This window comes from Thermobia domestica, chromosome 4, assembly GCF_964235325.1.
Source record: "Thermobia domestica chromosome 4, izTheDome1.hap1.1, whole genome shotgun sequence".
In the NCBI taxonomy this organism is placed as follows: Eukaryota; Metazoa; Arthropoda; class Insecta; order Zygentoma; family Lepismatidae; genus Thermobia; species Thermobia domestica.
Genome location: NC_137457.1, coordinates 266,088,998 through 266,114,656, shown reverse-complemented (window position 1 = coordinate 266,114,656; position 25,659 = coordinate 266,088,998). Strand labels below are relative to the sequence as shown.

General features: G+C 34.6%; 1 protein-coding gene across 7 annotated transcripts in view; it reads left to right on the top strand.

Moving 5' to 3' along the window:
- LOC145684051 (uncharacterized) overlaps window positions 1–25,659 on the top strand; it is a 70,534-nt gene that overhangs the window by 25,513 nt on the left and 19,362 nt on the right. For 4 of the 7 annotated variants that reach the window (XR_014131237.1, XR_014131236.1, XM_081755887.1 and 1 more), the window contains exons 5-7: window positions 422–1,511; window positions 8,776–8,908; window positions 18,937–19,073. Coding sequence is in view for 3 of the 7 variants with exons in the window: in XM_081755887.1 (XP_081612013.1) it covers window positions 422–1,511; window positions 8,776–8,908; window positions 18,937–19,073 (1,360 nt within the window). In the remaining 4 variants the exon portion in view is untranslated. The remainder of the gene's footprint in view (window positions 1–421; window positions 1,512–8,775; window positions 8,909–18,936; window positions 19,074–25,659) is intronic. The other 3 variants (XR_014131238.1, XR_014131239.1, XM_081755888.1) reach the window with 1 other exon arrangement.

Here is a 25,659-nt window from a genome sequence, read left to right as displayed (position 1 = left end):
TAATTTCGTGTTTCAACACTCAACTCAAAAGTTGGCAACATAGCATTGAGCACCATGTGCGCGCAGCGAGCTGTCAGAAAGGACAAATAGTATCAATTGCAGTTTAAATACAAACACAGTAGCAATATGAAAACATTAAAACCAAATTTTTCACTAGTTCCTGTTAAGCTCGTATCAGCACGACGTAAGACAAATTTGAAATTTTGTCTGTAATACTCGATAGCCCTCTGGATTTTTAAGTAAAACTAACCAGGCTGTTTATTCATTACACTCTTTTGCTATAATGAGGATAAAGCGCAGGCATAATACTTTGTTTAGCTAGAAGTTCCTGTTATAAACATGCTCAATAGAGTCAAATTGATAATACTTGTATGTATATCTAAAATAATTAATACGTTTCACTTTCTTTTTTTCCCATCAGGATACTTCCAAAATAAAGAAGTTAGCAAATGACATACAACGGAGTATCTGGGAACGAGAAATAGCCATCACGAAACAAAGAATACAGGATAAAGTAGGTCGCAAATGGGCTGAACAATATGAGGATAGTGCTTGGAAAGCCCTAATGGGAATACATGAGGCATACAGACCAAGAATAAAACCTGAATCAGAAGAAGATGATGAAAAAATAAAAGGAGAGAAGAAAGAAGAACCGGTGAAACGAGAAAGTGAAGAAACAGAAGAATTAAAACCAAAAGCACCCAAACGGAAGAGATCAAAGATTGCTGAAAGAAGATACACCAGAGACGACATATCAGTTACAAGTCAAGAGAAATATGAGGGTGGTATGGAGAGAAAGTCAAGAGTTGAAGAAGAAAAGCCGCGAAAGAAGAAAACTCCGCGAGGAGAAAAACCTGAAGTACTGAAGGAAGAAATGATCAAATTAGAGATGGAGAAACAGGAGGAAAAGCGGAGAAAGAGCGAAGCGATCAGAAAATCAAGACAAGAAGAGAAGAGGAGAAAGGAAGAAGAGAAGCTTAAGGAGAAGCAGTTAAGGGAACAGCAGTTAAAGGAGGCGGCTAAAACAGCAGCAGAAGAAGAAGAGAGTTTCTTTGGTAGCGGAGATGGAGAAAGAGGGAAGAAGAAGAAGAAGAAGAAAGTCAAGAAAGACCAGCAGTTTGAAAAAGATTCTTCGTCAGAAGAAGATGAAAAGCTTGATGAAGAACTTCATGAGGAGGAGAATAAACAGAAGAGAAGGAAAAGTAGCCTTGGGCAACCGCTAATTAAAAAAGTCAAGCCAGTACCACGTGTTGGAGAGAAGGAATTCCAAGATTTGAAGAAAGAGTTCGAGAAACAACTCGAAGAGATGGCTAAACTTAGAGAACAACAACAATTGCAAGGTTCTAGTGCTGCTAAGAAGGAGTGGAAAGAAGAGAAGTTCGATGGTACGGCTGACGAATTAGCGAGGAAATTGGGAGCTGAGAAGGATATTCCATTAGAAAAAGTTGAGTGTGGGTATCCAACGCCAGGAGCAAAGTTTGCTGAGAGACTTATCAATATGCAACAAGAAGGTAGTGTTCATCACATCAGGCGGTAAAGTAGCATGATATTGAACCTTTTGAAATTAGTCAAGCAGCTAGTGTTCTGCGATTTGGCAAGTGGAATACAGAGTGGCGAAAATTCTTATCGGAATTTTACTGTATTTATTAATGCCGAAAATTTCAGTAGCAATACTCACCTTCGTCACTAGCTGATTTATTTACATTTCACACTGCACACACTGTTTTTTTTAAGCACAGTCGAGTTGAGTTGATTTTGAGTTTAATGTCCTTTTCAGCAGCGAGCCTATATGAGACGTGAACCTAATAATTAACGTGGAATGCGAACCACATGAGCTCCCGCCGGGACTCGAACCCAGTTCTCCCTCGCCAAAGGAGCGTAGTCTAAGTTCAGAGCAACCTCATGAGAGTTCTTCTCATAGATCTTTTCAAAAACTCTTCTCACATTCCCCCGTATCCTCGAAATTTTTATTAAGAGAGTCGTATGAATTACAATTAAACTCAGGAGTGCATCTAAATACAGTAAAGCCCCGATTATTATCAGCGGTGCGGATTATCCTCGAGTGCCGCAAAAAATAAATAAAAATAACCCTTACTAACATTTCGCATGCAAATAAGAATTGTATGTTCTAAAACATAAAATAAATTGTATTACAAAAATCCAAGAATAATGCACTTTTCGAAGTGCTACTCTACTCTGATAAGTAGAAGCCGGTTGTTGTAAGGTGTGAAAAACGGGAATTGGGAAGATTGATTTGTGTAGTAGTAAATTATATTCAATGTTCACTGAGGAGTGAGAGTCCGCGGGTGACCACTGCGGGGCTAATTACGAACCTTTAAAAAAAGGGAAAAAAAAAGAAATCCAAGCCAACAACAAGGGAAATACAGTGCGAAGGTCAAAAATTACTGACAGGTTTATTGTGTATCATAATCCTGTATGCTTTTACGGAATTTGTGGACGAATCGCAGGCTCTTGCTCTTTTATTTCAGTCATGGCGTTCACATTCTCTTATCACTGACCTTAATGACCCGAGCGGGCGAGTTTGCACTTCAGTTTTAGTAATTTTTCGGGTTATCCGCAATTTTCACTATCTGTGGTACCAATTCCGCAGATAATCGGGGTTATCGGAACTTTACTGTGGTTATTGATGCCGAAAATTTCAGTAGGAATCCCCAACTTCGTCAGTAGCTAATTTTTTACATTTCACACTGTATACACTGCTGTTTTAATCACATCGCTAATTAAATAATGAAAAAGCATTTCAGGGAAGGTTAAACTTACCTTATTATGTAACATTCCGATGATAGAATTTTAAGCAAATATAACTCAATCCAATTTAATGTAATTCAATTTATTTCATCTGTAATAACACTGGTCGGCAAAATAAAACTTTTTTTCGCTCCCACGAACAAAAATAGGTGATTCCTATAAGTTTCGAGCTCCTGAGTTCGAATCCGTAACCCGTTTTTCTCCAGGACGTACCAGTTTTCAGGGAGGAGGGGGTGTTTCAATATCCGCCCAAAGATGCTATTCTCCACCCATAATCATTTGCACGTTATAATTTAAATATCAATATAAATTATTCAGATAAAATTGCATAAAAAACTAAAGTTTAACACTTACGTGTCACTTGGTTTTCCTACTCCTCTTGTAATTAGTACAGGGTGTCTCGCGTGTCACATTCCAACAGAAGTCTGCCAACATATTTACACACCATTTACCACTGTAGCGCCTCTTCATGGTAGCTATTTGCTGGTGAAACCTTTCCCCGTGTTCGTCAGAGACCTTCCCTAATCTGTACATTTCAGGGAAGAAGTCCAGGTGGCAATGCAGGAAGTGTAACTTTAGGGACATATTACATCCGATGTTACGAAATGAAGTAATTAACCTGCCCACAATGTCTTTGTAATCAGGTGTCTTATGATTCCCTAGAAAGTTACTTCTCGAAAAGCCTCCCAAGCCTCACTTTCCACTTCATTAAGTTTAGAAGAAAATGTAGTATCCTTAAAAACGTCTCTGATTTGAGGTCCCGTAAAAACACCTTTCACCTTGGCCTCGCTGAGTCTTGGGAATAGTTTTCTGAGATGATTAAATGCTTCACCATCCCGGTTCAGGGCCTTGACGAATACCTTCATGAGCCCTAATTTGATATGAAGGGGTGGTAAGAATATTTTCTTCGGATCCACAAGACGTTCATTAGCCATGTTCATCTTCCCTAGGAACAGTTGCTTCCTTGGCGGCCATTTTGTGATGGTGTACTGATCTTTGGCTCGACTATCCCAATGACACAAAAAGCAGCAGTGCTTTGTGTAACCTCCTTGTAAACCGGTGAGGATGGCAATAACCTTAAAGTCAGAGCATACAGACCACTGGAACTGTTCGTACTTTATTTTCTGCAATAGGTTTCGCATGTTCTCGTATGTTTCTTTCATATGTACAGCATGAGCAATAGGGATGGCTGGCTTTTCATTGCCATTGTGTAGTAACACTGCCTTGAGACTTATCCTAGAGGAATCTACGAATAGTCTCCAATCTTCAGTGTCGTAGTTCAACTTCAGTTGTCCCATAAGCGATGGAATGTCAACACCAAATCACCATCCTTTGTAAAATTAGGAACTAGGCTCACCTCTCTTTTCCTATGCATCGATATATTCACATCTTGGTTTAGTAGATTCCATTCTTGAAGTCGTGATGCAAGTAACAGGGCTTTAGACTTGGGAAGGTTTAAGTCTCTGATCAGATCATTCAGCTCTTCCTGACTTATCACATGTGGTTCATTAGTGTCAGGCACTGGGGCGTAATTGTGATCTGATTGTGTACTCGAAAATGGTGCAACATCCTCACAAGCAGCAGGTTCTTCATCGGATGAAATACTGCACAGGATGTATGAGTCTGGTGGTACGGGTACAGGCAGACAAACATGTTTCACAGGTCTCCTCGCGGAATCCAAGTTAGGATACTGTATTTTATGCTTCATGTTTTTTGAGAAACCTTTTATATTAGTCAGACAGAAGTAACAGTCTGAAACATGATCACGGGGCTCGCGCCAAACCATAGGTACGGCGAACGGCATTGATTTATGTGTACCTTTCAACCATCCTGTGGGAGTACGCGCACACGAGTTACAACTTTGTTTCGGAACCCAAACGCGATCCTGGTCGCCGATTTTACACCTGAAGTACAGATGGTAGGCTGTCTTCAGGAAGGGAGACAATGGCCTACTTTGTCCCTTGAAAATCACTTCCCCACATATGTAGCAGAATGAATCTGTCGAATTGTTGCAAGTTCTCGGCATGTTCGTTTAACACAAATTTCAATATTTCACGCATAAATATTTTTCACCTACGGTATACACAGACACAGCGTAACACCACCCTCTAACACGAAGATCAACTCGAAACTGAAATATTTGTTTCACGCGACAACGTGGTGTATGTCTTGGCGCCTTTTTTCAACAGTCTGTCGCCTAGACAAAAGGAAGTCGACGAATCATCGCAAGTTGATTACGAAACCTTTCTTCGTCAATAACGCCTAGATTTTAGTGTATGCAATGTAGAACGACAATAAATCTTTGCAACCAAAGGGGAGGGGGTACGTTTCCGGGGGTCGTGAGCTAGAGAAAAGAATGTTCCTGGGATATAGCCTAGTAACAGTTCTTGGATTAAGATAAAAATTCAGAATTACGCACTCCAAATACGGAAAACACATATTAAATACGAAAAATATGATTTTTCTGTCAATTATGGAAACAGCACCCGGCCCAAAAAAAAAAAAAAAGAAAAAAAGAAAAAACTTACGTGCTGGAACTTTCTCGATGAGATATTCGTAATCAGCTTCTCCAAGTCTATCCGGTACACCCTTTCACCCTCGTGGGAGGATTTTCATGCCGACCAGTGTAATCATACATATTGCACCGATTCGTGTGTATGAATAAGACTTATCTAATGACAAGGCCAAAAAGAGTACATATACAGTAGACCACCGATTATTCAACCTAGTGTAGCGCAAGGGCAAGCCGGATAACAAAAAAAGCCAAAGTCCTATAATTATTCACTTTCTGTCCTATACATACGATTGAAAACACTATGTCAACTTATAAGAATTGTTTATGCCAAAAGTCACATTTTCTTACTTCTTAGCACAGGTAAGACTTTATAAATGTTTCTTATGCATGTACTGTACGTTCTAAAAATTTGTAACAGAAAAAACAAGTCTAAGAATTTAAAATATACAAACATTTTAATATAAATTTTATTATGTATAACTTAATTGAAGGAAACTAAAAATGATGTACACTGTACATACATACAATTTTAAAGTAAACAAAACACTAACGTTAAACGTAGACCTAATTTTTAAATAAATGATTTAAACTTTATTTTGATGTTCATTAATAAATGATTTAAAATTGTTTTACTGTTCGTTACTAAATGACTTAAACTAGTTTTACTGATCATTAATAAATGATTTAAACTTGTTTTACTGTTCATTAATAAATGATTTAAACTTGTTTTTCTGTTCATTGATAAATGATTTAATTTTTTTTTACTGTTCGTTAATAAATGATTTAAACTTGTTTTTCTGTTTATCAATAAACGATTTAAGCTTGTTTTATTGTTCATTAGTAAATGATTGAAAATTGTTTCGATGTTTATTAATAAATAATTTAAAATTGTTTTACTGTTCATAATAAGGGATTTAAACTTGTTTTGCTGTTCATTAATAAATGATTTAAACTTGTTTCACTGTTCATTAATAAATGATTCAATCTTGTTTTACTGTTCATTAATAAGGGATTTAAAATTGTTTTTCTGTTCATTGATAAATGATTTAAACTTGTTGTACGGTTCATTAATAAATGATTTAAAATGGTTTCGATATTCATTAATAAATAATTTAAACTTGTTTTACTGTTCGTTAATAAATGATTTAAACTTGTTTTTATGTTCATCAATAAACAATTTAAACTTGTTTTACTGTTCATTAATAAATGATTTAAACTTGTTTCACTGTTCATTAATAAATGATTCAATCTTGTTTTACTGTTCATTAATAAGGGATTTAAAATTGTTTTTCTGTTCATTGATAAATGATTTAAACTTGTTTCACTGTTCATTAATAAATGATTTAAAATGGTTTCGATATTCATTAATAAATAATTTAAACTTGTTTTACTGTTCGTTAATAAATGATTTAAACTTGTTTTTATGTTCATCAATAAACGATTTAAACTTGTTTTACTATTCATCAATAAAAGATTTAAAATTGTTTCGATGTTCATTAATAAATTATTTAAAATTGTTTTACTGTTCATTAATAAGGGATTTAAACTTGTTTTGCTGTGCATTGATAAATGATTACATAAATGTTAATAGTTAAGCCTGAAAGACAAAACATACAGTGTTTAGTTTTTCGAAAAAATCCTTGATAGTTGGCTACTCTTTCTTGACAAAGTTAGGTTTTTGTGCACCATTCACTCTTGCCTGCTTCACCTCAACTATTTACCACACTACAACGTTGCGTCACAGTCTGTTTCATTCGCCTAGTCCACTCGCCATCGATTGTGTCCCAACAAACCATTACATAAACTAGGGACGAACAGGATTTTCTTCAGTAATTTGTCTTTTCAACTTTTTCAAAATTACATTTGATGTGTTTCGAAAAAAAACTCTTACCTATTAGACACACTTCAATGAAAGTGTATATACTTGAATTTTGTGCTCCGGTATGGGTTCTAAAACAACAAGAATTTTAGGAAAACCAAAAATGGATCAAAAGATGTGATCTCTGCCACAGCGCCTACACTGCATTTCGGTAAGTAATATTCACACTTGTCTTCATAATCATTCATGGATATGTGTAGTCTTTAACCCACTCCAGTTCCGTAACGATCGAAAATCGGACACATATTCATAAGACTTTTGGTTTATTTTCACATGTAAAATCACCTACAAATTATGTGACATTCCTCCTGAATCACCCTGTATATCATTAAAAGTGAAGAGTGTACTGATTGCAATCTCATCTGGAAGATTTTGTCAATTTTGAGAACTCCAAATCAATACATTTAGTGAGTAAGCTGTGAGTGCAATGGTAGTCTAGTTTACTTTGGTTGGTGTTGTTTTTATAAAGATGGAGAACGAAAAATGTGCAGTAATAATAATAATAATAATAATAATAATAATAATAATAATAATAATAATAATAATAATAATAATAATAATAATAATAATAATAATAATAATAATAATAATAATGGAGTAGTAATAGTACGGATTTTTTTTATGTTCAAAGTTTCGGACCTAAAAGTAACGCGTTACTTTCGGAGTAGGGTAACAGTTACTTTTCTGGGGCAAGTACGCGTTAATTTTAAGGGAAAGTAAAGTAACTTGTAACGCGGACATTTTTACAAGTAACTTACCCAAGATTGATTAAAACAAGTATATATAAATAATTGTTGTTAAATCATTATTTAAAAGTTTGATTGGAATATAATTCTAAGATGATTTTTTTTTTACTATTATCATTTTCATTAAATTCACACTTGAAACGATAAAAGTTACAAGGTAATACTTTAAGCAAATTATCAAGCAATCCAATTCCAATGTAAATGCAATAAAGATTCAGTCAATCTTGGCCCTACATAATTGCAATGATAACTCAAATTGAATTGGCTTGCCCAGCCACTTTATTCCAGTTCACGTAGTATTAGATATCATAACTCGAAGTACACGGTACAGCATGATTGCTAACCTCCTTTTAATTTAATAAAAGGTCACAAACAGTAATTGTTGAATTCCTAAATAATTGAAATAAACAAACAATTATTACTATTAAGTATAATTGATTAACTGATATAAACACATTTTCACTATAAGCGAAACATCGTAACTAGTAATTACATTATCTTCCAATTACATAAAACAATAATCAAGATTTCCATTTTCTTCTGACACGTTAATATTTCAGCTCACGCTTTCGGCCATTTATCTATTTAAATCACATTTCCAACAACACTTACTAACCATAGGGCTCTACATTCGTATGAAAGAAAACACTTGCTTGAATTTGATAAGAAATTGTCCGGCAAGTCCTGTCCTGACATCTACTAATATTTATAATTGAAGTTAGTATCCTACCACCGGGCTTGTTGGCCTAAACGTAAATCCTGCCATGCCTATTGTGAAAAATAGTTAGCTACATGTGTATTCATTCTTCGAGTAATTTATATGTAAATCTCTTTTTTCTTTCTTTCTTTTTTTTATTTATTCACAGATGAGAACACTCTTTCTTATTCCCTTTCTAACCCTCTATTTTTTGATGTGGGATATACAATTGCACCCCAAGAAAGAGTAGTTAAGACCATTAAAGTATTTGATGCTAAGCCTGCCAAGGTATCGAGTATATGGTGAGTTTATATTAGAATAATTATATATTATCCTATGTGCAGTTTAAAAAATTCAAGAAAATTATTAGTTGTCTTTAAAACCCTTGGAGTACCAAGATATAAATTTTACTTAAATGCCCAAAATACAGTCAATTTGACCCCATAGGTTTTTGTGACTCTAAGGCCAGCAAAGAGATCAAATGATATTCTATTGTTACAATACAAGCTGTGAACATTTATTGTAAAGAGGAAAATGTACCATATAAGAGAAATTAACAAAATGAGGTTGGCACCAAAACTCGCTATTTCGAAAATGTCATGCCCTCAGCGCCATCTACATTTGGTGGGATGAGAATTTTTTTTCTCCCCTCCTCTCGGAATATGACTGAAAACTCTTTCATTCCATGATTGACCAAGATGGGGTCATTTTGACCCCATTTTCCATTTCTGTAAATAAAAAGACAAATTATACTCTACGATACTTGTTAAGTTACAAAATTATTCAAGAGAGACTTATAGAAACATTTCTAGAAGACCATTTCAGTATATATATTTTTAATGCAATAAAAGATAGATAACTCACTGGGGTCAAATTGACCCCATCTTGGTACTCCAAGGGTTAAGTTTCAATTAATATTGTGAAAAACTTTAAGTATATTTTATTCTTATATACAGGGTGTAAAGAAAAAGATCGTTACAAATTTTGGAGGGAATTTCTGAGATCAAAACAAGAAGAAAAAGTCGTCTTGCAGTTTCTCGAATTCAGCTTTGTTTGCGAGATACAGTGACTCCAAAGAGCACTTTCATTCAATGGGGATACAGAGAAATACGTTCTAGATCACAAACACGGATCAGTTCCTTCACTAATGTGTTTTACGTTAAGATGGAACCGATTACAACGTGCTGGAGTACATAGTAAAAATAACATGCATTCCTTACACGGAGCAAAGTAACAAATTGAAACGACAGATATACTCGTGCTAGTAAGGCTAAATCGGAAAGCAAGTCCGTTCCTTCTGCTTTCATTAAGGCAATAGCGTCTACACTAAAGAGAAAGTTAAGTAAATAGAAACACACTGCCTCTTCACTATTGCACGAGGATATTGCTCACACATCCGAAATCAGTATTCTCTGCACCTACTTAGGTCCAGGCGCTAACTGCATTACAGACAGACGAAAAAGGAGATTTCAAACCTAATCCCAACGCTTTCGGTTCACTGAGCATGGAATCTGTAGCAAAGCTAGTCTGAGGGTCATTGCTATCCCTTTCTTTACAGTACATTCATTTCTGGAGTCGAATTTAGATTCAAAGTTTGCAACCCTGATCTCGAAACTGAAACTGCAAGAGGACTTTTTCTTCTTGTTTGATATTAGGAATCACCTCCCGAAGTTTGTAATGATCTTTTCTTTGTACCTTATATATGACTATAATTAACATCTAAATATAGTGCGTTTTACTAACTCAGAAGCTCCTGAGTATTTAGAGTCAACCAATTAAAAATTTCTTCTTCTAAAATATATATGTGTTATGTTGGACGATCATTCACTTAGGTAACATCAAATTTAGGATCTGCACTTGATTTCTTTTTCTTTTTTTTTTTTTTTCTGATGTGAAATCTTCACATTTAGAGGAGTTAATTAGCAAAAAAAAAAAAAAAAAAAAAACACACACTTTACACTCTAACTAAAGGAATATCAATATACTAATTAACTTTCTTTTTCTGCAGACAATATATTAACACGCTTAGAAGTCCTTACAATCATTTTCCTTACAAGTAATTATAATTTCTGAAAGCACCTTGCACTTTCAACTTTTCCGTACTCCGTGTGTGCCTTGGTCACAGGGTTTAACCAGCAAAAAAGGGAATAATAAAAGCATAAGGAAGATAGAAGAATCGGACTTACCAAGGACTGCTCGGCAAGTCTTCTTTTTATTTTCCTGTCCTTTTCCTGTATTTAATTTCTGTGACCAAGACATTAGGGGAGAGCTGAAAGCTTTGAAATGCAAGTTGTTTTCAGCAATTACAGTTACTTGTAAGAAAAATGATTTCTTCTTCTAGTTTCACATAAAGGTATATTTCGAAGTGTATCCGTAGACATTCTCTTTAACACACAAGCAATCTTGTAAGATATGTTAAATATTTTTATATTTATATATACCTTCGAATGAAAACAATTTAAACTTTTCAAGTAAGGATATATATATATATACTTATTTAAAAAGTGTAAGTAATTTCAGTAAGTAAAGTATCAATTTCTAGTATTGCATAAATCGCCAATGAACCCTCAGAAAATTACTAAGAGTGTAAAATCTTATAATTTCATTACAGTGTTACAATACCCGTGAGAGAGTCCTTCTTTTCCAGCTTACTGTCCATGATTTAAAGTTAGGTATTATTTGATAAGGCATCCTAATGAACGATAGTAGCGAAATCTATATGTTGTCTGTATCATAATTCAAAATGTTAGTATTAATTGATCGACCTTTTCAATTTCGGCAAGTAAAACTGTTTATTTGCCTATGTATTTAACACAGTTTAAATGAGATCAATAGCATAAAGAAACCTGATTCTCTTTCTTGCTTCGGAAGAGAAAAAATACACAATATGGTTCTCCTATTGCTATAAAAGTATGTTTCTCTACCTTTTGTAGAAGAATGGTTGATATGTTGGTTATCACAAGACTTTTTTTCAGTAACGTAACTAAAGATGCATGCCGCTCCATACTGTGCGAAAATGTCCAGAGGACTCTCTTCTTCCCACGTTCATGAGCACCCTTAAAATTTATACAACAATAGATTTTTTCTTTCACAAACGAATTATATCACAATTAAATGGGTTGAATTTCTTTCATTACTCTTAAGAATCGGTGGTGAGACAGAAAATAAGGATAACAATATAAAGGGTAGTTTATACGAACAAGTAGAACGTGCATTCGACCCATTTCCGCGATATATTTGAAAATGCTATTAGGGGATTTCAATGCGAAAGTAGGACGTAAGGATATTTTCAAACCGATTATAGGGAACGAAAGTCCGGGAGTTATCATGAAGAGTACGAAATTTACATATCACTATATTCATAAATAGGGCAACCAACTTTATGCTTTATACAGCTGTACATTATGCTTTATTTTTCCATACATTATGCTTTATTTTTCCATACATTATGCTTTATTATGCTTTTTCCTAAATTATGCCTTAATATGCTGTTCCTTGAATTACACTACATTTATACCCATTTCTATTCATATTTGTCTTATTTTACTCGTTTTTGTTACACAAGCATCAAAAATGTATATGAAACTATTAATTTTTCCCACTAAAAATTCCATCAATACAACATACTACTCATTTTGCGCAGTTTTCCTTAAGCGGTGTTTCGTAGAAGAAACTTGTAGCTGCACAGTAGACTTCTCATATTTAATGAATCCAGAGCAAAGATTAACGCCTTCTACTTTGAAATGGTCAGTTGGGAATTCTCTTACTCTCTGAGATGCATATAATTTTGATTTTGGCATCTTGGAATAAGCACAACCAGTCTTGCCTGCCTTTTAACACAAAGCGAGGAAGCAAATACATCCCTCTGAGCGGAAGATGTATTGTATTGTATTGTATTTATTTTCATCCTTTTTCATACAAATTGTTCACAACGTGAACGTATGAGTTGGACACGTCATAAGAACACTGAATGTGCACATATGTATAGATTTAAATCTACATGCAATATTAAAATAGTGTAAATTTATATAAAACAAAAAAGGTACAATTTTTCATTATTCTAATTTACATACATCGATATAAAACAACATAACAGTTAATAAAACCTTACATTATAGATATACAAAAAATATATATTTTAAACATTATTTACTACAGGCCAGATATTCTTCTACAGAATAGAAACAGTTCTCGAGTAGGTAGGACTTGACTGCTTTATTGAAACCAGATGTTTTGTTTTTTAAAGTGGAAGGAAGCTTGTTATAAATATTCACTGCCATAGGAAATGTACTATTCTTATGTACTTTTAAACGATGAGGAGAGAGAAGGAATTCGAACTTCCCATTGTTACGTGTAAAGGCAATTGGCAGTTGATTTCCATTGTTTGCGGCATTGATAACAGCATTTGTTGATAATTTTTTCTTTGGCACAAAATATACTAACAATTTTTCTTTTTTGTTCACATACACAAGGTTCTGGAATAAAAAGCATTAAGCATTATGCTTTATGCTTTATTTCTGTAAATTATGCTTTATTATGCTTATAAGATTAGCAAATTTGGATATGTAAAGTGCAGTGGCGTATTTAAGGGGGGTCTTCCGGGCTTAAGCCCCCCTCCCCCGAAATTTTATATACTATATTAAAGTAAATTAAAGATCTTGCAAAATTTTCACATCTCCAGGAATAAAGTTAGCAAAGCCGCCTCCCTCCCCGAAACAAAATCGTAAATATGCCACTGGTAAAGTGGTCAAATTCACAGATATGGTACCAACCAAAGGTGAATAATTTCATTATGCTTTTATTGACTTTTATGCTTTATGGTTGCCCTATTCATAAACATACCTGGACCTCTTCAGATGGAAAAACACAATCAATTTGACCACGTTTTAGTAGATAGAAGGAGACAGTCTAACATAATTTATATTCGGTTGTTTAGAGAAATGACCGTGACACTGACCACTACCTAGTAGCAGTGATTAAGAAAGAGATTATCGTTGAAAAAAAGGAAATATTCAGTATCTGAAAATGGAGAGGTTTAATTGAAAGAAATCAGAGAAAAGTCAAGCGAGAGGGAACAATCGAAGTGGTGGATCAGAAGAGATGGAAGCGTCGAATAGATTGTCAGTTTTAAAAGGTTATGAATAAACCATTGTTAAAGATATATGGGTTAAAATTAGGGTTAGCATTAAAATTTCAGCGAAAGAAAAATTGGGGCATACAGAAATACATAGAAACAAACCATGGTTCGACCAAGAATGCACTAAACTAGGAGAAAAGAAAACAGGCAAAACTGCATTGGCTACAAAATCCGAACAATATAACTGCAAAAAATTTCGTTGACATTATCCGGAAAACTTCCAATGCTTTTAGAACACAGAAATATTATTTTTTTGAAAGCTAAAATTATTTGAAGACAATAGTAAAATCGGAAAAAAATAAGCATAAGTATAAGGGCATCAACAAATTTAAAAAAGGCTATCACCTTGTGCTTATAAACGGACGAAACAATTCTCACGGACACAGATGACCTTTTGATGGAATGAAAAGCTTTCTTTGAAAAATTTGTTTAACACATAATATTCGGGGAGAAAGTGAAGTGCATACAACAGAACCTATATTTTAAGGCCTAACTGAACAGAAATAGAAATTCCTATCAAGAAATTAAAATAAAAACACTGATCTCCGGGTGGTATGCAGATGATACGGTTATAATAGCTAAAACCGAAGGAAGAATACAGGAAATGATTGACAAAATAATTGACACTGGAAAACTGTATGGAATGGAAATTAACATCGAAAAGTCGAAAGTTATGAGAATATCCCGTGGAAACACGCCCTTACGGGCCAGAGTAGAACAAAGAGAACTTGAAGAGGTCGATAATTTCAAGTATCTGGGAAGTATTTTGACGAGAGACGCTTACTGCACCAAAGAGATCAGGTCAAGAATTGCCATAGCTAAAGAAACATTCAAAAAGAAAAGATCACTCTTAACTGGCAGGCTCAATATTGGACTTAAGAAGAAGTTGATCAAGTGCTATATATGGGACATTGGACTGTATGGTTCAGAGACTTGGACATTACGGAAGTTAGAGAAGAAATACTTAGAGAGCTTCGAAATGTGGTGTTGGAGGAAGATGGAGAAGATAAAATGGACAGAGAGAGCAACAAACGAAGATGTTTTAAATGGGTAGGAGAGAAGAGGATACTTCTAGCCACCGTCCTTCGTAGAAAGACCAATTGGATTGGACTCATCTTGCGAAGAAATTGTCTTCTTTACACCGCCGTTGAAGGAAAGATGGAAGGAAAGCGAGTAATAAGAAGAAGAACACAGCTGATCGATGATTTGAAAGATAGGAGTAAATATTGGGAGTTAAAAGAGGAAGCTGAAGATCGAGAAAAGTGGAAGGAACATTTCCAGGCCCAAATCTAAAAATAGAAAAAAAATAAAAATAAGAAATCTTCATTAGTCCGAGGACCTGCCGAAAGGCAGAATACTTAATAATAGCAATAATAATAATAATAATAATAATAATAATAATAATAATAATAATAATAATAATAATAATAATAATAATAATAATAATAATAATCGTCGTCATCATCATCATCATCATCATCTCCGGGTACAGACGAAGTTTCGGTTGAATTAATTTTAGCTGAGAAGAAAATTGTGGAACGAGATACACAAACTCATTCTCCTTATCTGGAACAAGGAGAAATTGCCACAAGAGTGGAAGGAATCAATCATTGTTCCATTTCACAAGAAAGGTGACAAAACTGAGTGTAATAATTATCGAGGCATCTCTCTTCTGTGAACATCCTATAAAATCCTCCCAAGCATTCTGTTAGCAAGATTGATCCCACACACAGATGAAATTATTGGAGATTATCAGTGCGGATTTTTTTTCGATTAAATATCTACCAAATATTTTCCATTCGTCAAATACTCGAAAAGGAATGGGATTACAATACCCCGGTATGTTAATTGTTTATTCACTTCAGAAAGGCCTATGACTTGGTTGGAAGGAAAACATTGTACAAGAGCCATACTGAATTTGGTATATTGAGAAAGTTAGTTAGTTTAATTAAGATGTGTTTAAATGAATCCCAAAATAAAGTTCGAGTATGAAAGTACTTCCGCATGAGCTTTCATGTTAAGAATGACCTAAAACAGAGAGATGTGTTGTCGTCATTATTATTCAATTTGTTCTGGAATATGCTAGAAAAAAAATCAAAGATAGAAGCCAAGGCCTAGAGCTAAATAGTATTCATCAGGTTTGGTGTATGCTAATGTAAATCTGATAGGGAATGATAAGAGAGCAATGGAAAGAAATACAGAGATTTATTAAACGCTTGCAGGAATATAGGTTTGGAACTAAATGCAAAGAAAACTAAATACAGGAAAATTCACCGTGGTTGTAATACTGTAAATTATGAAAATGTTAAAATAACAAATAACACTTTCGACAAAGTAGATACTTTCCAATATCTAGGATCAGACCAGACCAGACCGGATTTAACAGACCAAAATCATCTCTACGAAGAAATTAAATGTCGACTGAAAGTAAGAAATTCTTGTTATTATTCAGTCCAAACTCTTTTGTCTTCTTTGTTTGTTTTTTTTTTTTGTTTTTGTTTGTTTTTTTTTGTTTTTGTTTTTCTCTGTATTTTTATTTGTTTTCCTAGTTACTTGTGATATGCAGTGTTGCCAGATTATGCTACAAGTAGCGGATTAGGCGACTTTTTAAGTGCCCTCGCTATCAAAATTTCAAATTGGTCAACACACTACTTTTGGGTTACATTTTATTGTAATTCTTAAGAATGCACTACTTTCTTATTTTCACATTAGTCTTATATAATACAATAAAAGTTATCTTTGTCGAATATTCCATTTACAATGAACAATAGCTTTACTAAAACTAACATGTGTGCAATACTAGTTTAATTCTTGTGTTAGTACTTTTTAATTTCCAGACCTGACAACACTAGACTTTCCTTGAATTTGAGCTGTTGCAGTATTACTGACCGTGTTACCGTCTCGGTTAATGCCTAAGTCTAATAATTGTATGGAGCTGTATAAACGTGGGCAACGTAAATTCATGGCTTCCATAATCCACTTCCATATAAAGCAAATGAATTAAAGAAGTGAGAAATAATAGTAAGAAAGCATACTGTAAACGTTGTAAAGTGTATTTCAGAGCCCACGAAACTGATTTCAGCAAACATATCTCCTTGGAAATCAGAAAGGTCGCCTATTTTATACTATCACCTTCTGCCCAGTTCCTTGTGCACTGCAGTTCTACTGATCCTGACTTAGTATGGAGTTTGCCTTAACACATCACCGACAACAGCCCGTAATAGCAGTCACCACCTGACCGTTGCCAATCCGGATATCTGACATATTTTCAACTTCCGATGTTTCCATTAAATTGATAAGGATATATTTATATCTATCTATCTGTCTATGTCTATATATATATATATATATATATATATATATATATATATATAATTAGTAAAAGTGTATAGTTGGAAAAAAATTATATTTGGGTTACAAATAGCTCAAATCCACTACTTTTCGAGCACAACCTCGCTACTTTTTAATCTTGAGATCTGGCAACACTGCTGATATGCAGTGATCAATCAGTATCCTGCGATTAGAGTTACTACTTTCAAAGTTCTGAAATTAAACTTTAGGATTACATTCATTGTTGAAACTTAATGATGTGACGACTAATGCAATAGGTTTTATTATGATTGAATAGCGAATTTCAAAATAGGATAGATTTATTGATATTCAGTAGTTTAAATTTATTGAAGAAATGTAAATTAACCTATTGTACATTTTTCGTGTGAAAGAGCGCTAAAATAGGTTCCAAATTACTTTCAACAACAGGTCGTCTAAAAGTATTGAGCCCTTTGCACACGAATTGGTATTAATGTCCCAAATTTTAGGGTATATGGGTCGCAGCGGGTCAGGACTAACGTCATTTGACAGATGATAGATGAAGTTAGTAGATGTGCAAAAATTGTTGCAGTTCTTAGGCTCAGACGTAAGGTATTGCGCCGTAAAAATTAGTGAGCTTTCTGCAAAGTTGCGCTACATTTTACAATTTTACCTCAATAGAGGCGCAAATGTTGTGCAGGCCTGTGAAGCAATTTATACTGTTTACGCGCAAAGTATGTTATCGAAAGCAATAACCAAACGATAGTTCAGTCGCTTTCGTTCTCAAAAATTTCGATGTTCGAGTTGCACCTCGCAGTGGGCGAAAAATCACAGTAAAAATGGATGTATTCTGCCAAAAATTCAGCAACACCGCCAAATAAGAAGCATTCGATGATTTAAACGTCGATCACTAAACAGTATCAAATCATTTTGGAAAAGAAACTGTCTACTAGAAAGAAGCTCAACGTATCGGTTCCACATTATCTGACTCAGAAACATTTAGTCCATCGAATTTCTATCTGCGAATCTCTATTGAAATATAACGAACTCGAACCTTTACTGAAACAGGTCACGGGTGATGGAAAATGCATAACCTAAGACAACGACGTGCGAAAAATATCATGGTCGAAACGAGGGGAACTTCCATAGCCTGCGGCAAAGCACACACTCATGCCCAGGAAGGTTATGCTGGGCGTTTGGTGAGATAGGAAGGGCATCGTGCATCACGAGTTGCTGCTACCGGACAGAGCGATAAATTGGAATCTGTGCTGTTGATAATTAGCGCACGTAGCCATTCAAACGAAACGACCAGAACTGGTAAGCAGAAAGAGTGTCATATATCGCACTGATAACACCAGACCGCATACATCTTTAACGACACGTCAGAAATTGAGAGAACTAAGGTGGGAAGTTTTAATGCATTCACCGTATAGACCAAACCTGGCACCCGACAATAATTTGTTTTGATCTCTGCAGAGTTATCTGAATGGTGTTAGGTTAATTTCAAAAACGTCTATGAAAACCACATGTCACATTTTTTTTGGACAGTAACCACCGAAGTCCTATAGCGACGGGATTATGGTATTGCCGGAAAAGTGGCAGAAGATCATTGACCAAAATGATGCATATGTAGTTCCATAATGTTAGTTTTAAGTCATTTTAAATGTATTTTCTATTTTGACCTGCAAAGTCTCAATATTTTTTAGACTTTTAGACGTTCCATTATGAACAGAGAGTTATAGTCTTTTCGCTTCATTTATTTATTTTCATCTCGTGAAGAATGCAAATCTAATTAAATATATCACAATAATCTTCGATATTGCATTTTCTTCGTATTGATTGAAGTTGATATTACCTTTATGAAAGTACTTTCTATTTTTGCAGGCATACAAGGAAAACCACTGCTGACAAGAAATTTTATTCTAATGGGAAACTTTTCTCAAAGTTTCGTCAAGATGGAACTTTCAATCTTTTCTATCCTAATGGAAATCCTGCCATTTTTCTCTTAAGAACAATAACTTGTAAGTTTAACGTTATTCTTAAATTACTGTATATTAATGATACATTAAAAAAAACTAAGCTTCTTGAAAATTTTACTGATCCGAAATACAATATACTATAAACCTGTTATTACATCTTATAATTAATTTAAATGCCACGATCTTTTAAGATACATCTTTAATTGCCCAAGTATTTTCAAATATGTATCCTATAGTGTAAGTAGTATAAGATAAATTTAAAGTTTCAGCAAACAAATAGAATATATATTTTTAAAATATATATGATTCATATACACTATATAAATATTAAACGTCAGTAAATAATATGATTTTATATTTTTGAATTATTGAAACCAATCTAAAGTTTGGGCTGGGCATGCATTTGCAGCAAACTACATATTAAACAAAATACAGAATTTCAAACTCGTCTTACAGTGTAATACTCAGAAGCAATGTGCATGGTGTTGCCTGTTGTCTTGCAAAGGAGACATTTAGTAATGTTGTAATGTTTTTCTACTTATTTCTGGAGTTGTCAGACTTTCGTGGTCAAATATTCAAGCATTGTGTGCTACGTACTCTGTTCATTGATATCTGTTTATCACATTCTATGAAATACATTATGAAATTAGTCCATAGACGTTGCTTTGGACGCTGAGAAAGAGGCAGAGAATGAAACATAGGTAAGGATCGAAGAAATATTGTTATAAATTGAATACATATTGGCCTAATGCAAAGGTGTTTCCGTGCACTAATGACGGATGAGAATAAATTATTGAAGTCTATAAAATTAGCTGCGCTGAAATATGTGTGCTGTCTAATGCTGAATGAAAATATATTAAGATTTGTAAAGATAAAGTTCTATTAGAGAAATATGTCCTTAATATCGACACTTACTACATATACTATATATACATTTATATATAGGGTGTTATAAACATGGTGGCCACGGACTACAGAGCATTTTTCTACAAGTCTAAATAAAGCGAAAATATATATACAAGGTCTGTATGATAAGTAATGAGACTCGCCGCGCCGCGGCGCGCGTGTCGCTGGAGCGGGTTTGTCGGTGATGGAGGATGTAGGGGGGGGTCCGAGCAAAGCAACGCACCGCGCGTCAGTTGGCTCCGAGCCTTAGTGGAGCGCGGACAAGCCTTGGACAAAGCCCTTGTGAACATTCTTGTCACGGCGGAAAATCAACAAACATGGAGGGTTCCATCGAACAGCGTTATGCGATCAAATTTTGCGTTCGCCTGGGGAAAACGGCTACTCAGACGCTTTCTCTCATCACGGAGGCCTACAAAGAGGAAGCCCTATCCAAAGCCCAGGTGTTTCGTTGGCACAGTGCGTTCCGGAACGGCCGGGAAAGCGTTGAGGATCTGGAGAGGGCTGGACGCCCGACAACAGTGACTACGGACGAAACTGTGGCAAAAGTGAGGGATCTCCTGAACTCAGACCGTCGATTATCGTTGAGATTGATTGCTGATGAACTCGATATGAACCACACAACAGTGCACAAGATTGTGACGGAACAACTGGGAATGAGAAAAATCTGTGCGAAACTGGTGCCGCGAGTGTTGACTGACGAACAAAAGCAACGACGTGTTGATTGTTGTCAGGAACTGTTGAACCTCATGAACAGTGACCCTAACTTTGAAGATGACGTCATAACAGGTGACGAGTCGTGGGTGTTCCAGTACGACCCTGAAACGAAACGTCAAAGCGCGGAGTGGCACACTCCTGCGTCCCCGCGCCCCAAGAAGGCCAGAATGTCGAAGTCAAAGGTGAAAACAATGTTGATTGTTTTTTTTTGACAATGTGGGGGTGGTCCACAAGGAGTTTGTACCCCAAGGACAAGCCGTCAACGCCGCCTTCTACAAACAAGTCCTTGAGAGACTGCACAGGAGCGTCAAGCGGAAAAGACCGGCGATCGCTAGCCGGTGGAAGTTGCATCACGACAATGCCCCTGCCCACACCGCCTTCTTAGTGACCTCCTTTTTGACCCGGATTGGGGTGGAAGTCCTTCCACAACCACCCTACAGCCCAGATGTGAGCCCGGCCGACTTCTTCCTCTTCCCGAAGCTGAAGCCACGCTTGAAAGGAACCCGTTTTGCAGACGTCACAGCCATCCAAGCAGCCGTGACCACATTTCTAAAGGACATGCCGGCTGCTGACTTCCAGGGGGCGTTTGCAGCGTGGAAACATCGATTGCAGAAGTGCATCGACGCAAGAGGAGAGTACTTCGAAAGCTTTTAAGTCCCTGTACAGATCAGATCAATAAAACAATGTTTCCAGACCTGGTCTCATTACTTATCATACAAACCCTGTATATATAATTGTATACTTTTCGAGTCCTCGTATGGAGACACAATTGCACCATGTGGCAACGTCGCAGATAAAGAACCATAGGTTAGAATTATTACCAATCTATCAAATAGTTACATAGATTCTTTCCAGATGGCACTTTAAAACCGTTTGACGTTGAAACTAGCACCACTTATTAACATAATAATAGGTGTAACTGCTTGATGGGTTCCAGGAGCAATGATAATGGTTCCACGTTAATCTGCTACGTTGCCACATAGTGAAATTTTGATTCCCCATAGTTGCCGAAGGAGGCCTCGAAGAGGATATCATTATATAGTATTTTCTCTTTATTTTGATCTGAATAATAGCGCTCTGTTGTCCGTGGGCGCCATTTTTAGAACACCCGATATAGTTAATTCCTAACCCTCCATATCCAACAAGAAGAATAAAATATGTAATTCGAATTGTAATCAATGATTTTGGTTCTAGATAAAATTCAGAAATCATTTTTCAATTCGATTTATGAAATCCAAAGGAGGTTGCAAACGTGAATATGTTTAGTATTAGCAAACATATTAATTTAATAATAGTAGCTTAAATTTCTACTATTAATTAAAGTTACAGTATGAAAACTTCTGACATATATGTAAGCTCATTCAAACTAATTTCTAGGTTATCTCAATTGAGCAGCTTATTTTCAAAAGAAAACATTTGCATCTCCATTTTTTTTCCCTCGAAACTGACCTTAAAAGTTTCTAAATCGTTGGGATGAAATATTGCACAGTTGCTAATTTACAGTAGAAGTGAATGAATGAGAGGGATATATTCTTTTTTTTATAGACACGACTAACTTTACATTGTGATTTCTGCCAAAAACCTTTCCGAAGGAAAACAGTTTATTAGGCATACCAAGAAGTTCACAGGATAAAACTACTTTCCTTACAGGCGAGATACATCTTCTAAAATTCATGTACAGATGCATCATTTACATTGATTAGTTTCTCCACAGTATCAAACACATACTTTACCGTCATTAATTATGGAAGCGGCGGTAATATTAAATCCATATCAGCAACAGTTGCAAGATAATCTTCCAATAGCAGTCCTGGAGCATTATCTAACACAACAGCATATTATCGTGAGCATATTCCAACCATATCATCATTAAGAACTGTGTTATCAACTCCATTCCATTAGTATTGTTTGAATAGTTTCCATTACTATTGTCTACTCTCAAGTTCTATAGAAAGTTCCTAACAAAGTATTCTCTGTGCTGCGATTAGTTTCTACCATATTAGGTTTATGAAAATGAAATATAATAAAATCTCCAGTTCTAAGTCTTACGATTACGTTCTTTAGACCGAAAGAGACAGATGATTAATGAAAGTCAATTATTATGAAAGAAATTGTGGAATAAGAATGTGAAAGGAATGGAAAGAATCTAGAGAAAACAAAAACATACACTAATTTGTTAAATCCACAACATGCAAATATTAAGAAATGATACAGATCCATACCATATATGATTAATTACTGTAAAATTCATAGACAGATAAATATAGATATAATAAAAATAAAGAGAGTTTGAAGTTGAAATGGATAATTACTAGAAAATAATAAACCCACAATAGTCCACTAAAAAGTGTACTATAAATACTTTCGCTAAATATTTCATTAGATAGTGAAGAGCCAATGTTGAAATTAAAATTGAAGGACAGAAAAGTGTTTGTGAAACGTGTTCAGGTGGGAGCTATGGATGGATGGATTACGTGATTTCTTCACATTAAGATGACACGTCTCTTATGAAACAGTTAGCGTTACGCTATTTTCTAATAAGTTATTCTATTTCCACTCCCTCTCTCTCTCTTCATATATATATATATATATATATATATATATATATATATATATATATATATAGGATGTCCCGGAAGGAAATCGAAATCATGTCCCTCGTAACGGTTTGAGCAATTTTCGCCCTTATATTGTATGAAAGTGCTTATTGAATATCCTGCAGTTATTTTACAAATGTGAGACATAATACATTTAAATTGTGATGGAATGAACTTCCCAGCGGTATTCAAGATATGGCAGTGATGTCTTTGAAAGGGAAATTATTGTGTGAAATCGGAAAATTTCTTTCAAAAAAAAAAAAATCCCTTTTCAAAATTATTTAAAGGGAATTGAATGACATTAACTGTCGCTGAAGATTTCCCTCAATAATTTCCCTTCCAAAGACCGATTCTCGCATGCTTTATATCGTTGGAAAGACCATTCCGTCACTATCCAAATGCACTTATGTATCACCTCTGTAGAACAATTATAGGATGAGCAATAAATATTTTCATACAATATAAGGTGAAAAATGATTAACAAAAATCTGTAATTCTCAAACCGTTGAGAATAGTCATAAGAACTATTTTGCTTAAAATGGCTTCCCAAAAGAACGCGATTTCTTCCTGTAACACCCTATACATAGCTTTGTCCAGAAATAAAAGTTCCAACACACTAGTATTTCATCCTGATAAATAATGGTTTTAATAACAATTTTTTATAATATAGTCTGCTTTAGATAGATTTGTTACAAGTAACATCGAGTAATATCAGTTTGTTACCTCATTTGGAACAAGAAAAATAAAATAAGTATTTTAAAACCATTATTTTACAGGAAGAATAATCACAGAAATCCCATTGCGTACTATTTGAAATAAGCATTATATATATATATATATATATATATATATATATATATATATATAATAGTGAAAGTCCTAATAAACTTCAATAAATGCTAGAGAATGTTGAAGTAACATCTGTGTATTCAATTTTGATATAGTGATAGAAACAATGCAATTTTCCGTTAACATTATATAATTCACTTTATAATGTAAGATTATAATGTAGAGATTCTCCAAAGGAACGTAGAGATTACTTGCCAAGTTATAGGAGATCCCTACGTTTCTTTGGGGAATCCCTAACACACATCTTGCAGAGGTTTGAAACATACATTGACTTCGAGTGTCATGTTCTAAACCGCACTCTCTACGTTGCGTTGTTTTTGAATTACAGCCCTCTGACGTTCAGTTTTCCCACGCTTTCGGCACCTTATATCGCCGAAACTATCAGTCACTGACCAAAGTTCCCGACGATGTTTTGCTTGTTTCGGTATGAGGAATCAGCTCCCGAAGTTTGTTCAAATAGTTTCTTACCACGCTGTATAAATATCAGTGTTCTATTAAGCGGTATCGCATCGCAGTTTGCCACACAAAATCGTAGAATATCGATGCAATCAAAAAATTGTATTGAAAAATGAGATGAGTCTATGATCATTAATTTATTGGTTGCAATAAGCTATATATTTTTATCACAAGAAAATAGCATAATATAGTTCTTCCCTTCATGATAGAAGGCTTCTGTTTTTAATCTCGCTGTCCTCTTGCTTCAAGCTCTAGAGTAAGGAGTTAATAAATGATATATAAGCATAGTTATTCCATAGCATTTGCCCAGAAATATTATTTTCCTACGTCATTTTATCTTTCACTTAAATGGCGAAAGAATAGTAGTGTTCAATTTACATTAAAAAAAAAAAAAAAACTGACAAACAAGCTGAATCCGGGCATAACTTGACTAGAATATGAGTTAGGAAATTAGCACTTGTGTGAAATTAAGTTATTGTACTTTTGTCATAAAAATATAGATTTATTTCGTGGTCTCATAATGTCAATTCCCCGTTTCTCTCATTCGAAAATGACCAATAATTCTATTTTTTCTGACTACTATATGCAAAAGTGCGTAAAATTGTGGTTGCTGTATCACGTGATAATATACTCTAAATAATTGATTTGTTAGGAATAATGGATATAATTTAAAGTTTCTTTCTTCAAAGCGTGTTCTCTACCAACAACAATCAGGTGTGTTTGTAGATTATTTGAACACTATCCTTATTATTTTATCTTCAGTATTTCGAGTTATATCTTAGTGCCAATCCGCTGCCTATATTTTAAATGTTAAGTGCCTAATTTGCAAGTGTTTAGTACCTAACATCCGATCGTTAGTAACTAATGTTCCTATTCCTAACTTTATTACTAATATTTCTAAAAAAAATTTAAATAAATTTCTCCTTTCCATTGTCTCTCCCATCCAGGAAAAGAAAAATATGATTAATCTACTATCTCTCACAATTGTTATATTGAATTTTTAATAAGTACCCAACATTGATAAATTATTGACAATTACAAATTTATCGTAAGATTCTCAAACTGAAAATCTTGTGACGAGCCAGAATAATGTTATTCATAAACAC